This window comes from Pelobates fuscus, chromosome 8 (genome assembly GCF_036172605.1).
Source record: "Pelobates fuscus isolate aPelFus1 chromosome 8, aPelFus1.pri, whole genome shotgun sequence".
Lineage (NCBI taxonomy): Eukaryota > Metazoa > Chordata > Amphibia > Anura > Pelobatidae > Pelobates > Pelobates fuscus.
Genome location: NC_086324.1, coordinates 67,038,726 through 67,055,390, shown reverse-complemented (window position 1 = coordinate 67,055,390; position 16,665 = coordinate 67,038,726). Strand labels below are relative to the sequence as shown.

Below are 16,665 nucleotides of genomic sequence, written 5' to 3'. Positions count from 1 at the left end.
CTTGCATAAATGTGTCCACAACTGTGTTGGAGAAACCTTTTATTGTTTAATATATACACTTTAACTTCAATGCACTCAACTTTAGGGATAGAAGTTCTGGGAGGAACACTGGACCTTGGTGAAGAAGGGATGATAATCTTAGCAGTTTTGGTTCTGTGCCTGTCTCAGAAGCAGTGGAAACCATGATCTGCAGGGCCAGAATGGAGTGATCAGGATGATAGCCACAATCTCCTGAAAGACCTCCTTCAATGAAGACAATTTTCTAGGTCCTATCTGAACTCTGCTGAGAGTCTGTAACTGTGTTTTTTTTTTTTTTTTTGGGCCAGAGAGTGGATGGCAACCAGACCCTAAAGATTCTTGTGGCCAGGGCATCTAAGGTTAAATTATATTGTTCATTTTGCGACTCTGGTTCCTTCTTTGAAATTGATCTCAGTTGCATTGATGGGATGAGGACGTGACAGGTACAGAATAACTGAGGATAAGGTGAAGGGGAGGGGATATTTGTATTTTCTCTTTTAATTGTTTTCCTATCATATTGGTAGTAGGAATGAACTCGCCATTATATTTGAAATATATATATATCTATATCTATATCTTCATCTTCAAAACAGTCTGATGCAGTGGCAATGAAGTCAGTATGTTGATAGAGAAGGAGCCCTCACCTTGTATAATGTTTTCCAAATTTATACCAAAACTGCAGTGGGGAACCTGGATGTTGGTAGTGTGAGCAACATTGATATAATAGCCACAGACTGTTGATCATGGGGCCACTTTCATCTCTGAAGAGGAAAGCAGTATGAAGTCTAATATGTGCGAGAAAGTAATTACATAGATTATTACTAGGATAAAGTTGTGTGTATGTGTGTATATGTATGTATGTATGTGTGTGTATATATATATATGTGTGTGTATATATATATGTATATATATATGTATGTATGTATGTATGTGTGTGTATATATGTGTATATATATATATATATATATATATATATATATATATATATATATAATGTGTGTTCTGGCTCCCAGCTACTGTAGACAGCCCGCGCGGTGAGAGGGAGCAGAGTGCACACAGCTCCCTCGCCGCAGCTGAGATGAAGGCACCCGACCCACTGGACCCCAGGGACAGGTCCACGCCAGCACTCCAGGTAGGGAGGCTGGGTGGACATTTTTTTTAATTAAAAATAAATAAATAATTTGTATGTGTGTCTGTCTGTGAGTGTATGTGTGTGTCTGTGAATGTATGTGTGTATCTGTGAATGTGTGTGTCTGTGAATGTGTGTGTCTGTGAATGTATGTGTGTGTGTGTCTGTGAATGTATGTGTGTGTGCCTGTGAGTGTATTTCTGTCTGTATGTGTGTCTGTGAATGTATGGGTGTGGGTCTGTGAGTGTATGGGTGTGTGTCTGTAATTGTGTGTGTGTCTGAGTGTGTGGGAGTATGTGTGTGTCAGTATATATACACACACACACACACATATTATTTTTTTGTCCAGGACTTCTATTTATTTCTATTTATTTCCCCAGGACTTCTCCAGAGATCTCCGGATCTCCCCTGTCTGCTCTCAGCCTTCATGGGCTGGCGGGGAGATCAAAGATCTACCTCACCAACCCACAGCAACTCGGAGGGAGGCAGGAGAGGACCCGGGGAGCTCTAGACAGCAGCTCTGCCAGGTTCCTCTCACAAGATCACCAGTTCACTCTCCACTGGACCACAAGGCACATGGCAGCAAGGATTTACTAATCTGCCCTCACCTCCACAATCCCTCCAAACATACAGCCCACAAACACACAGCACCTAGACACATACAGCACGCTCACACACACATACACTAACCGCACCCTCACAAATACACACAGCACCTTTGCACACTAACAGCACCCTCCCACACACACAGCACCCTCACACACACACAGCACCCTCACACAGCACAGTAACAGGACCCTAACAAACAGACAAACACCCTCACACACAGCACACTACCAGCACCCTCACACACAAACAGCACCCACACAAACACCCTCACCCACATAGCACACTGCCAGCACCCTCACACACACATCACACTACCAGCACCCTCACACACACATCACACTAACAGCACCCACATCACACACTAACCGCACCCTCACAGCACACTAGCAGCACACACAGCAGTGTATGTGTGTGTGTATATATATATATATATATTACATATATACACATGCGGCGTGTGTTTGTGCTTTAGGGTGCACACCCTAATGCAATAGGCTGCGCACGCCTATGCACATGACATATTGAATACCCTGGGTTGTCTACTTTTCAAAAATATATGGTTTGATGGGGGTAAACTACATTGGCTGGCTTCAAAAATGTCCCATATAGGACAAGGGTATTTATGACCAACTGTGAAAATTCCAATATGTATGAACAAGAAAAAAATGCACAAGACAAAAAAATATATATACACAAGTACACCTAACCAACTCAATGGTAGGAATATGCAGAGGTACTTAACTGCGTATAAGATGGATACAGCTTCCCAAGAGGTTTCCCCCAAACGAACCTCAAATACAGATATGTGTATGAACAAAAATGGGATACAGCTGAATAACTAGAAAAAAAAGAATACATAGCACATAGTGAAGTACATTAACAATAATTGGATTTAACCCACAAAGATTGCACTCACGAAATGGTGTAGGGTAATGCACCTTTAAGCCCACAATGGGAAAATTCCAAGTTGGAAAACTGGAATGCGCACCCTCCAAATAAGGTATTTTAGCTCCCAGAGAACCCCACACACCTATACATGGGTGGTAACTCTGTACTCAGGAGATGTTGCTGAACACATATTCGGGTGTTCTTTGGCAGTAACCCTTAAAGTTCACAGTACATGTATTTTTAATTACTATGTGTGTCAATAAAATCACAAATTTATTATTTATTTTTTAAAATTTGGCATAGATTGGTGGTAAAATGGTTGCATGAAAAGAGTCAAAATAACCCAAGTTTAATACCTTATGTTGTCTTCTTTTAAAAAAAATATATACACGTGAAGGGTTATTCAGGGATTCCTGACGGATATTAGTGTTACAATGTAACTTGCGTTAATTTTGGGGGGAAATGGTTTGGCAATGGCAAAGTGCTACTTGTACTTATTGCCCTATAACTTTCCACACAAAAAAAAAAGCTATGAACATGTTAACATTGGGTATTTCTAAACTCTGGACTCTAGATGCATAACAGATTTTAGGGTTCAAAGTTCGAAAAAGTGGGTGTGGTTTTTTTTGTTTGTTTTTTCATAATATTTTATTAAAAAATGTATAGTAAATGATATGATGAAAATAATGGTATCTTTAGAAATACCATTTAACAGCGAGGAAAAACTGTACATAATATGTGTGTACAGTAAATGAGTAAGAGGAAAATTACAGCTAAACACAAACTCTGCATGAATGTAAAAACAGCCCTGGTCCCCAACAGTAAGAAAATTGAAAAGCGATCTGGTTATTGTATACTGTGGTTATACTTCTGGTACCCCTGAAGTTCTAGAGACCTCCATTCTCCTTTCTCATGTAGATGTTGTGGTAGAATGGCATATGTGTCAATTTTTATTATGTTGCCACTTTTTTTTTTTTTTTTACTTTTATTTTTTTTTTTTACCGTATTAGGTAAAGGATCAATAATGTACTTTTGGTTTGGGTTTTCTTTTTTATTTATTTTGTGCCTTTTTTATTGTGTGTATGGAATTAATGAGGTAATTGACTTTAGCTTTCTAAACCTTAAATCGTTTTCATATTCTTGGGCTATTTTGTTGCCAAAAACAGTCAATGTGTAGACTAATTAACTTATCTTAGAATCCCAAGGAGGATGGTGTGCAAATGGGGAAAAAAACTAAACCTTATTTTTTTTTTTTTTAGCCTACATGAATACATGATTTATGCTGCTGAACGGAACCATAAGTCTCACACTTAAAAAGCAGACGCTAAATATATAAAATCTGAATAAACTAGCAAACTTGCATGTCATTTATTTTGGCCCTGCAAAGGAGATTTTATCATATATAGATCAATCATATATAACTATTTTTATTTGTCTGTTCTATACCATCTAGGAATGGCAAAAGCTCAACTATGAAATCTACACACTGAGGCAAGCAAGGAGGGAGGTGAGATCCAGATGGAGGCGGATCCTAGAAGACCTGGGTAAGTCATAATTTTTTTTTTTTTAAGAAACACTGTACACTTTTACCAAATCTCTCATTTGCTTCGTCACCTTACCCCATTCCACTGCACATGACATCTCAGGGGTTCTTGTAAATTCTGCTCCTGAGGTATAGTAGCAAAGAAAGGTAGAGAGTGACAAAAGGAGAACCAGACATAGAGGACTGGAAGAGAATAACAGAGGTGGCGGTAACCATAAGAGAGGTAAAATGTGACACTAATAGAGAGGGACAGAGTGATATAGACTGTGAGTTGCTAGGACAAACTGGCTGACCACGAGAAACTGAGATTAGGAGAGAATGAACCTGGAAGTGAAAGAATAGGAAACTGTGTCATATACTGAGACAGAAATGGTATAATAGTGTCAGGAATAATTGCCAAGATTATCTCTGATTTGTCATCATTGTGGGAAGATGGTGGGAGTTTGGTGATGTAATCTTAATCTGATGGGATATGCTAAGATTTGGTGGAGAATGAGCAGAGTTTTACTGTCATTCCGTATCATTATTTCTCATGTAACTAGTTTGCTTTGCTTCAGAGTGTCGCTGGAAAATATTTTTTTGCCAAACATATAGCAATTGCTTCATGCATTTAAAAAAAATATGATCAATTATACTTTTTATTATACTTTTTTTATTTTTATTTTTTTTTTTATATTTATTTATTCATTTTTTTCATTTTCATGCACTTTCACTATTCTAACAATCAGAATCTCTCGGTCTTGGCCTAAAGGTCAATATCCATAATTTACATAGTGTACATATAAGGAAAATTATGTCTTCCTCTGTTGGCTATTAATGCCAATGTTGAATGTAACCATTATTAGAAATGGAAGAAAATAAATATAACTCTCTCCTCTTCTATCCATTCCATTCCATTGTGGAATACTCCTTTTATAATATTGACCTACCTTTCACTGTTTCGTCTTTTTATTATTTACATATCTTATATATGCTTTTTAAAGGACCACTATAGGCACCCAGACCACTTCAGCTCAATGAAGTGGTCTGGGTGCCAGGTCCCCATAGTTTTAACCCTGCAGCTGGTAACCTAGAAGTTTCAGAGAAACTGCTATGTTTACACTGCAGAGTTAAACCAACCTCTAGTGGCTGTCTCCCTGCCAGCCACTAGTGTCCGCTTTCGTGAATTACACAGAGTAAATCACACTTATTTGATGCTGGATGTATTCACTGAGTACAGTGTCAATAAAGATCCCCATAGAAAAGCATTGAGTAATGCTTTCCAGTGGGCGGGTTTGAATGCACGCGCGCCACTGGCCGCGTATGCGCATTTGGCTCCATTCGGAAGCTGACGTCTATGGAGGAGGAGAGGTCACCAGTGCCGAGGGAGCCCGGCGCTGGATTAAGGTAAGCAAATACGTGGTTAATTCTAAGTAGCCGCTTTTTATGATCAAGTTTAATTAATCATCATTCTGAAAACCAGTGCAATTTGTCTTTTTATTAAACATACAACTTGAGGAAGGACAGTCTGTTTGGGGGATTCCAGATCCTATGTCAGAATTGTGACAAAATCCCCTATTTTGTGTGTACCAGTGCCCTTGTTATATTCTGTTTGAGCATTTGGTGCTAGTTCCCTTATTATTTTATTTTGCCGAACTAATGATGTGTCCGCTGTTCGTATAGCCAAACGCCACGTGGCCATCTTGTCGCACGAACGCAGGTAGCAGGACTTGGTCGTTGAATACCTGGAACTCTGAGGTGGCCGCTCGACGACCGGAACACCGGTCAAAACACACGAATGCCTGCTTTGGCTGCAGCAAGCTAGGAGAAACTGGTTCAACTGTTTGTTTGACTAAAACTATAGAACACCACTATAATATGAGCCAGGGGATTCATTCACCTTTTTGGATGATTTCACTACTTTCCGTTTGGATGAAAACGCACAAACTAGACCGACCCCTATAGCTAAAATCATGGAACTATTTCTGGACCGACTTATTCAGAGCGGTCGGTCAAATCCTTTAACCTTGTGGTGATTTGACTGTGTTTGTGGGTTCTGAGCGCTTTTCGGATATATTGGGTGCTCAGATCCAAGCTATTTGGGGATATGTAGACTATGGGGGTTCAGTTATGCAAAATATTTTATGTATTTTAAAGTGTTTTGTGAATTTTATAACTTTGAAACATTTTCTGTACCTGGATATAATTAAGTTTACTATGGCCACTTAACCCAATTATCTCCAGGATAGAGCGGAGGGATTATACTGTTTATGTGGGAGTGTTTTACATTGTAACTGTATGTTGATTGGTAATTGTGTCCTGTTCCCCACAAGGTCCCTGTGGGAGTAAACCTTGCTGTGACCTCCATTAGACAGATCGTTGTACCCCTTCATGAAGTCTTGGCTCATGTTTGGGGGATTGGGAGTTATAATTTCTACACCTTCTGCTATACTTCTGTTTCGGGAGATTCTGCACGGATATACTCAGCTAGAGTATAGAGGATCCGTTACAAGAATTGTTAAGGAGTATGCATTTTTTATGTATTCAAATCTTGGTAAAATAGTTTGTAATCTTCAAGGTTTTTATCAACTCCTTTGTTTTTGAGGTGTAATAACTTTTGGTTGTTACGTGTACTACATTGTCACTCCCCTGTGATGGACTTTTTCATTTCAACGCTTACCTAATTAATTGTTCTATGTGACTGTAACTTAGATTAAGAACCAGGGCCTCCAGTACAATGCTGTTTTATGCTTTAAGAAGAAGATGATAATCACTAAAATGGGTGTTGCTAGTGGCGGTTTTCATACTATAAAATCTACCAACTGCAACACGTAATTCCCAGCTGACTAGCTTTAATATCATCCATAGAAAAGAATACAAGAGGCTAAGTACTTTTTAATATCTTGTTTCAATGCTCGAAGCTAAATTTTATTGGATAACACTATTTCTGTCTGAGCTAGGTGTAAAGAGAAAAAGTCAAATTAATAATTGCAGAATCTTCATACATCCTATAGGGAAAAATGCAGGTTAGGCATATGTAATTATATCTAAATTCTTAAGCATATCAACCATCAACAAAATGAAAGAAAAAGGTCAGATACATAAGTTAAAAAAGTAAAGATTTGTGTCAGTAAAGTGCATTTGTCATTGAAATTGACAGTTGGCTTAACAAATTAACCTCACTCGTTAAGCCAGAAATTTGGAACCCACAGGTCTATTACGTAGATATGTTTTGGGATTCGGCATAGTACAAAACCAGATAAAAAAACACATGGTATACTTGTTTTTGGGAAGGCATATCAACCTTCATGTGCAAATCCGATATCTCAAGCATCTATCCCACTGATGTTGAGCACATGTGAAGAGCACATTCGTAGGGTAAACTTTTCATACCACCCAGTTATGGTTGCTATAGCTACAATGTCAAAATTGAGCCTTTTAGTGGTTGAGATAATAGGTGTATGATAAGATGTGGATATTGGTAGCAAACATAGAGTATGGAAACTAGTTGGGTATTTTCTGGTCGCAAATATCTACCGGTTAGTACTAGTATATGTTATGATGATCATGACAACATTGAAATCAAACCATTGGTCTTAGGTGCCCCGGGAGCTAATTGAGACTTTGTTAATAAATATTTTTGTTTATTATCATTATACCTCTAAGTTTTGGGTGAATTTACTTTTTATAATATTTTGCTCTTTTTGTCTCTTTAGGGTTCCAAAAAGAAGCAGAGTCTCTGCTATCTGTTACGAAGCAAAGCACTATTAGTAATCCAAAGAATATGAAAAGAGCCATGGAGCTGTTGTTACGTCTAGCTGATGATACCTACATTTTCCCAACAGGATGGGACCTACCAGAGCGGTACTTGTATATAATGGTATGTGGATTGTTTATATATATATATATATATATATATATATATATATATATATATATATATATATATATATATATATATTTAGTAAAATGTAATATTTTAGTATTTTTATCCCTTGATCTCCACTGTATATGTCAACCTATTTTTCTTATTGCCTAGGACCGACTGGTCTGTCTAGATGCAGTAGATGAGTTCTTCCAGATTGCTCACAAGAAGTATCCAAAGACAAAAATGGAAACCAAGTCTAAAATAAAGGAGTGAGAACATTTTGGACCACAATAATGGCTGAACCCAAAGCCATGTTCTTCCCTGTTGTAGACCTGTCTCAAATAAGAGTGTGATTTCGTAATACTTCTGCAAATTAAAAAAACTAGTCCTTCAAACTTAAAACAGACACAGATCCCCAAAGGAAAAACACAATCATTAGTCAATCCTGAATAAACTTCTCTTTCGGATGTGGAATATCTGAATGGGAACTGTGAGATCAACTCTTGACTTCACTCCTCCATCATACGAAGCCACAAACCATGAGATCAATGGAAAGTAATTCCCAATGAGAAACAAACATTTTCCCACCCACACACATCCTCCTCTGAGCTGGCAGAACTTTTAATGGTAAACCATTTCATATGGGTTTTATGAACATACTGTGTTGGAATCAAAGAACGTGCCATATGCAGGAGCTCCTGCAGTAACAAACAGACTACTTCAGTCAAATTTTAGGCTTTAAGTACAGATTGTTAACATCTCAATTTTCTTCAAGGTTTGAAATGTGCTAAAGATGATGATCAAGATAACTATTGATTACCAGCATACAAATGTCCTGAGCAAATAACACAGGAGCAGCTAACTGGAGTACTCTTACTTAGAATTTTCTTTTTAATTCTAAATACTAATAAAAAAAAGTATTTATAAAGATGGCTTTTAGAATATTAAGTGTTTTACTGCGCTGCTACCACTTTTGCGAAATAATAATAGTTACCATCTATGGCAGTGGTAGGAAACCTTCAGCTCTCCTGATGTTGTGGACTACAACTCCCAGAATGCTGTTACAGTCATAATGCTGCAAAACCATCAGGGGGATGCACTTCTCAATATCTGGAGTGCCAAAGGTTGCCTACATCCAATCTATGGTGTGATGTATCCTTCTTTACTTGCCATGTAAGTGTTATCTGTGTGCTGAGACTCTTGGATGGCCTGTTGATGTATTGAGTAGAGCCAATCTAGGCAATCATTTTTGTGATTTTGTTGAATTAATGAATGGTTTGTATTTTTGGTTATCCAGAATAACTGCCTTCTGATGGTGCATTTTACCAGGTGGTTACCTTGGGAAATGCAACAGTGAGACTTGGAGAGTGAATAGAAAATCACGGCTTCAACTTACTTTAGTCATACCTAATCACATTGCTATGTTAGATATCAGTACACTAGATCTGTAGACATACTTTCTGGTAAATATTTTATATAAAAGCAAATTGTAGTAGCAAACCTTTACAGGTGAAAGATAAATGTTAGGGCTGGCCCTAATCTGATAAAGCTTAATCTGCACAATGAATGCAACAAAATAGAAAAATATGTATGTTTAGGTTTCTTCCGTTTGAAGTGGGTTCATGTGGATCGTTGAGAATCGGTATGGGAAGTTGGTTACGATTTTGTAGTTTGACTGATTCTCATATCGAAGTTTAAAATTTTTTTGTGCCTATGAGCATAGAATGTTTCTGCTCCTCAACTAATAATTTGAATGTATCTGAAAATAAAGGGTCAACCACAATAGCGTCTTTGTAATCATGATTATGGTTCTGAAGAATGTGCAAATCTTTGTACTAACTTTTACAAAGTTAGGGAACAATACATTGAACATGTTTTACTGATCATTTGATGTTGATGCTGGTAGCCAGAGATACCCACTACTCCACAGCACTCTAGATATACCTACTAAAACTTCATGAAGTCAGTTACTTGCAAGGATTTGACTCTTTTTCTTGATATTTAAAGTAGTGAAACACTTGTCTGAAACTTGATCGTGTCTTCACCACCAAAACCTACATGGTGAGAAGTACAATTTAGAATGGGTATGATTTAATCTTCTGCCTGCTCTTATTTGAGTTTCAGGAATGATATGAATTGATCAACTGTATAAAGTATTTATTCTTGTAAAGAAACTGTGAAACGAACAAATATACATGTATTTAAGTATAATAAATTCATATAATTCTTTTTAAAATTAAAAAAAAAAAAGACTTTGTTTGTTATTATATCACTCATTTTGATTAGACTTGTGCACTACAAAGAAATTTTGTTTGGCTGAACCACTTTGTCTGAAAATAAAATTTAATTCAGGTAGTCTGATATTCGTCCATGTGGCAGTTTGACAAAAAAGGGATATGATAATGGTCCAATCAGAATACTGCGATTAACCAGGCTTTTTGTTTTGGTTTTGATTCTAACCTTATCTGCCAGGGGTAGGCAATCTTTGGCACTCCAGATGTTGTGGACTACATCCCCTATAATGCTCTTACACCCATAATGCTGGCAAAGGATCATGGGAGGAGTAGTCCAAAACATATGCAGTGCCGAAGGTTGCCTATGCCTGTTATATGCCATTCTAACCATAAATCAAATTCTGCCACCCCAACTTTACTTCTAACCCTACATTGGGACCTTAACAGAGCGATTACGAGTGATCACATCCCTCATCTTTAAAATGTGACATGCACTCTCTCACTAAACTAAAAAAAGTAATTTGACGTTGAAAATGTTTCATTGTCTGTATTTTGACCTTGACTTGAAATTCACTTTGTATTCTCACTTTAGTGTATAGTCCTGCCTGTGGTTGAATTTCAGAGCAGTCACAGAGCCTGGGAACCGATCATTGAATCATTTTAGCAATACCCAGTGTTACCAGATGCCCCTCCAACCATGCTAGCGGTTTACAACTCACAAAGTTCTTGGAATGCAATAGATAGCTAGAGAATCATGGGAGTTGTAGTTCAGCGACCTCTGGAATGCTAGAATTTTAGATGCCTTTTTTAAATCAACAACGAACACCAAACTGCATCACTTGCCAAGGCTGAAAGTGGTGGCAACATACAATGTACACCAGCCATCACTTATGGGTTATGTACAGTATCTTATTATTAATGGAAATCTCTAAATATTCTGACTAGAAGGGGGAAGCTAGAGAAGCTGTTATTAATGAAGATAAATGTTAAATAAAATAACTGGACAATTTATATACCTACCTCAAATGTGAGTTTTAAAGAATTAAGAAAGTCTAATTGAGCAGGGAAAAGATTTCTTTAAGAATTAGAGCATCACTTTAGAAACTTTTTCATAGATGCTGGAATGGAACACATTTGTTTAGTCCTTCATAGAACCCCATCCTAGCATTTTTGAGTAAAATGCAGTGAAACCAAATCCATTTCAAAACAATCTCTCAAACAGAGATCAAGTCCGATGCATGCTGCCAGGTTGTGTTTTCGGTGTATTGTATATTGTGGCAAATGCACAATTGATATTCTAATATATATTTCTGAATTTTCCAGTTTGTCTACTATAGTGTTAACATTTCAAATTGGTTGTAAATAAAAAAAAAAAAAATGTAGTCGGTGAATAAGCCTAGTAGTGTTTAAGCAACATAATAATTTGCGTCATTGTTGTTTTAATTTTGTTTACATACTTTTTTTTTATTTGCATTGTCTGTTTAATTTTCTGCCTACTGTGACCCTTTACACATAACTGATGTCTAATCCATTAAACAAATTAACTATTTTAAAAACATTTTTGTATAGTATACATAGCAGGAAAAACCTGATTAATTCGACAACTGCATAAATTACCTTAGTAACATTCATCTATTCCCTCTCAGTTTCTGATGCCAGTTCCTACCGCTTTCCACATTTGGGGAATCTTTTTGACGTGCAATGTCCGTACTAATGAACAGCTTAGTTGCCTAGCAACTGGGCTCTCCTTGCGTCATTCGGAGGACAGTGCAGTCACAGAGTGAGTAATCGATGAAAAGAAATAGCAAACAAGATAATTATAACAAGACAGCACTACAGCCTATCCTTTCCCACAAAATAATTGTACTAGAATGAAAAATGAGAAAATTGCATTTAAAGCAGTTAAATCAGACAAATCCTATATAAGATACAATGAAGCAAATAATGCACGCAAAAAGGCAATTAGATGGCTTAAACTAGAAAATGAGAAAGTGATAGCCAAAGAGAGCAAAACCAACCACAAAACAATTTAATAAAAACAAAGAGAACGTTACCTGCGCTCTGGCCTAAATCCCCATGTACATTTAAACAAAATGGAGGCTCTTTCGTTTTATTCCAATGGCCATTTGAATATATAAGCTCACCTGCCACGTCAAGGCAAGCCTCAAAAGGTGAGTTCCTACACTAGCCATTAGATATGCTATTAGGCTTACAAAGAGCCTCCATTTTGTTTAAATGTAAATAGGGATTTAGGCCAGAGCGCAGGTAACGTTCTCTTTGTTTTTACTATGTATTTTGAGCTGTTGAATACTAAGCTACTGCTGCTGTAAGCGCGGTGATTTATCTTTGTGTTTGTACAAAACCGTATATACTCGAGTATAAGCCGTATATACTCGTATAAGCCGAGTTTTTCAGCACATTTTTTGTGCTGAAAAACCCCAACTCGGCTTATACTCGAGTCAATGTCTGTATTATGGCAATTTACATTGCCATAATACAGAGTGGGGGCTGCAGAGCGTTTACTTACCTCTCCTGCAGCTCCTGTCAGCTCCCTTCTCCTCCACGCTGGTCCGTTCAGCACCTCGGTCAGCTCCCAGTGTAAGTCTCTCGCGAGAGCCGCGGGGTCATAGTGCGGCTCTCGCGAGACTTACAGTGTGAGCTGACAGAGGAGCTGCACGGACCGGCGCGGAGGAGGAGAGAGCTGACAGGAGCTGCAGGAGAGGTAAGTGCTCTCTGCCAGCCCCCCTTCCCCTCACTGAACTGCCAATGCCACTGGACCACCAGGGAAGGAGAGCCCCCCTCCCTGCCATGAATCAAGCAGGGAGGGGGGACGAAAAAAAAATTCATAATAAAATAAAATATTAATAAAATACAACAAAAATTATTAAAATAATAAAAAATGCCCACCCCCACCAATGCTCTGCATCACACACACTGCACTCATGTTGCTGTATACTGTGCCTGCAGTCTCTCCTTCCATCTCTGCCCCCCCTGCCGGTGGGGGTTATCCCGGCACACTCTACTTGTGCCTCGGTGACGGATTGCCAGCAATATGCCCTCCACCGCAATCAGCCTGCCGAGACCAACAAGGGCACCTTCAATGGCACACTAGCAATGGCGGACGCCACGTGTGACAGTGATCTTCAAGGAGTGCTGGCCAGAGCTCTCTCAAGACTGGATAGCATTTTTGAAGCATTCTGGCAGAAGCTACATCTCAGATACCGCACACCGCCCCACAAAACCTACTAACTTGCTCACCTGGGAAATCTACTCGTCGTCCTCGGGCTCAACCTGTGGCTACCGACTCACGGAAAATGCGCCTCAGACGGAGAATGCAGAACTCGAGACGGGCTGTGACCAGGCCTGCTCCGTGGTTACAGGGTGCAAGCCCTAAGATTCTTAAGCGGGCAGCAGACAGAAGAGGTTGCACAGTTTTCCTGACTTCACACCCACAGCTTTCAAACTACCGGACCGACAAACCCACGCTGCCTTATGGGACACTATCTTGCCTGTCGCAGGTATTGGCTGACTTTGGCCCTAAACATGGCCTTGCTTGTCTAGCCTAGCTGCTCGATTTTCTAGTGTGCTAGATACATGTATGTTTTTTTACTTCCGGGCAGAGAACACAGTGGGCTATTTGCTACTGAGCATTGTGATCATCATTCACCTATGGGGTCCTGTGGGGTGGGATACTGGCTGGTCAGCAGTAATCCAGCCTGTAAACATTATGTTCCTATCTCTCCAACATGTTACATACATGTCTAGAATGTTTTAGCTTGATTCATAGCATTGTTTTGTCTGCATCTTGGACATTTTGCTGCAGCTTGTTTATTCTTCCATAATGTACATATAAAGCAAAATCTCCTATGTGCAAATTACACTGATAAAGCCTAACCTAGCTTGTTTTCTTTACTGCATATAGCAATTTAACAACCACTCTATCTGGTGGTACATTATGTTGTTTCTAAGCTACTCCGTGCATATGCTTAACCTGGTTCATTTATTTGGGGTTTTTAACGCCAAGTACAGTATTCTCTTTTCTTGCCATAATTATAAAAAATGTGCATTATTAACGCTATGCCATTAAAAAAAATAAATAAATATATATATATATATATATATATATATATATATATGACAAGCCTGCCTGCCTGGCAGATTTCATGAGTATTTTTCCCTCATAGCCACTCGAGACGTACAAGCATGCATCACACAAACGTTAACGCATAGCCACACACATCGGAATAGCACACAATGACCACCATGTATTATTGTACCCATAGGTCAAGCATGATAAAACAGTGTTCAAGCTACTTCACTAACCATGTATGCAGCTATCTCACTCGTATTCAAACCATTCTAAAAAATGTTTTATGTGGAATGTAACATGTTTCATTGTGTCTTTTATGCATTCCTGCATCTGCTCGTTATGACAGTGCAGGAAGATCTGTTAACATATGCACAACAAAAATAAAGAATAAAAAAAAAAAACGTGTGTGTGTTAGTCTTTCATTGTGTTTTAAAAAAAGAGTTTTATTGGTGACAAGCTGCCCTTTACCCATGGCTGTTGGAGGAGCCTGATTGCCAGCCTCTTACCTGTTGACTATGGTCCCTGGGAGATTTGGCCCTTCAGGTGCAACATTTGGGCATATTGTATTTTATTGTGCGACTACTGGCCCTTTAAGCACAGTGAATGGACTTTTATTGTACTGTGCTGGCCTTTTAAAAACAGTGTATGGACATACTGAAACTTTTTGGACACTTCCTCTTCCCCTCCCCCGGATCCATTGTTCTCCAGCAGGGTGTTGTCCCAGGGACACTGCCAAACCAGTGGGAACCCGTTTGGACAGGAAAAGCCATGCTTGCAAGTGAAAACAAAGGCCTCCGACCTAACCGTTAAACCCCTGAACCTATTCAAGTGAATTTTGGATATGTTTGTCCCCAAGTTACACTGGTTAAAGTACGATGTTAACTCACTAAGTTATAAAAATGTATAAAAAGTGTAACTTTTCAGCTTGGAGATAATTGAGTAGATACAGTAATTGACTCAATTATCTCCTAAGCAGAGGGGAGGAATATGCTGGGTGTGTTTCTATTGTCCTATTGTGTCTGATTGGCTGCTGTACTTGCATTGTATGTGTTGTAATGTGTTTATTGGTTTTTCTGCAAACCCTGTGGGCAGTACTATGTTTTGTGGATTCTGAATAAAAGAGGCTGTATGTGCCAGTACAGGGAGTTCCTGTTTTAACCCTCAAAGTGAAGTGTCGTCTCATTATTGGGGGAGGATTTATTGGATGCTGTTCCAGTTTAACTGCTAGGAGTGTAAACCTATTTGCATGTTTTTTCCTATTCGACTATATACAGCATTCATATGCTAGAGAGGATTCCTATGCTTCTCAGATTCGGTGGTTGTGGTGTCTGCTGCAGTGCTTGGAGCCCTCAGGAAGCATCCTTTAACGGAGGTACCCAGTCGGGGTGCCAGGTACCGTTACAAAAACTTTGTTGATATATTGCACGATCACCTTTTCCTATTCTATTTTTTTGAGGTCATCATACATCCGTTCAATATTGGACCTAAATATACAATGTATATTGTATTTACAATAAATACAATGTATTTATATTGATTCTTTATATACCTTCCTCCTTTTGGCACGGTTAACCACGGTTGTTGTTTGGTGTATATGTCTGAGTCTAAACAGGCTGCCCAGTTCAGAATGGTTTACAAGGCCTTTGCAAATTGGTCCACCAATGGTCCATGTCATCCATGTCAGACGTATGATTCAAGCTGCTGTTCAAGATTTGCAGGATTCATGGTCCTGTCAAAGTATCAGGATAGTACCGAACCCCAACTCACGTCTCTCGTGGCAGAGGTAACATACAGGAACAAACTCTCGGGTAACTAAAGACCACTGCGGGGCACTGAGCTCCAGAATGAGCATGAAGAATCCTGTGTCAAAAGTGACACGAGAATGATGTGCGGCATCATTAGACTTTCACTGGATAGGGGACCCTGTGTCAGAATTGACAAAGGAATTGTGTACAACACTGTACAATACAGTAGAATTATGCCATCTAGAGGTGGGTACCCAGACACTTGTAAGATTTTACATATTTGGACCATATCAGTTTTAATTTGTTCAGATTCTCATTTTTGTACTTTGTACTTTGTATTACAGTATTTGTAAAGGTCATATTCAATACCAATGTACATGGGAAGGAACAGTGCAAAAGTAGTACAGTCTGCACAACACTATGGGAGGAGGGGAGGGGGGAACACTATTGGTGGGGAGGGGGGAACACTATGGGAGGAGAGGAGGGGGGAACACGAGGGGAGGGGAGAACATGAGGGGAAGGGGGAACACTATGGGAGGAGGGGAGGGGGGAACACTATGGG

At 38.9% G+C, this 16,665-nt stretch overlaps 1 protein-coding gene across 3 annotated transcripts in view; it reads left to right on the top strand.

Annotated features, from left to right (window-relative positions):
• The window catches only part of MREG (melanoregulin), a 58,297-nt gene extending 48,084 nt beyond the window's left edge, over window positions 1-10,213 (top strand). For all 3 annotated transcript variants that reach the window (XM_063428726.1, XM_063428725.1, XM_063428727.1), the window contains 3 exons: window positions 4,098-4,188; window positions 7,883-8,046; window positions 8,206-10,213. In XM_063428726.1, coding sequence (XP_063284796.1) covers window positions 4,098-4,188; window positions 7,883-8,046; window positions 8,206-8,307 — 357 coding nt within the window. In that variant the 3' untranslated portion in view covers window positions 8,308-10,213. The remainder of the gene's footprint in view (window positions 1-4,097; window positions 4,189-7,882; window positions 8,047-8,205) is intronic.
• Window positions 10,214-16,665: the final 6,452 nt, after the last annotated feature.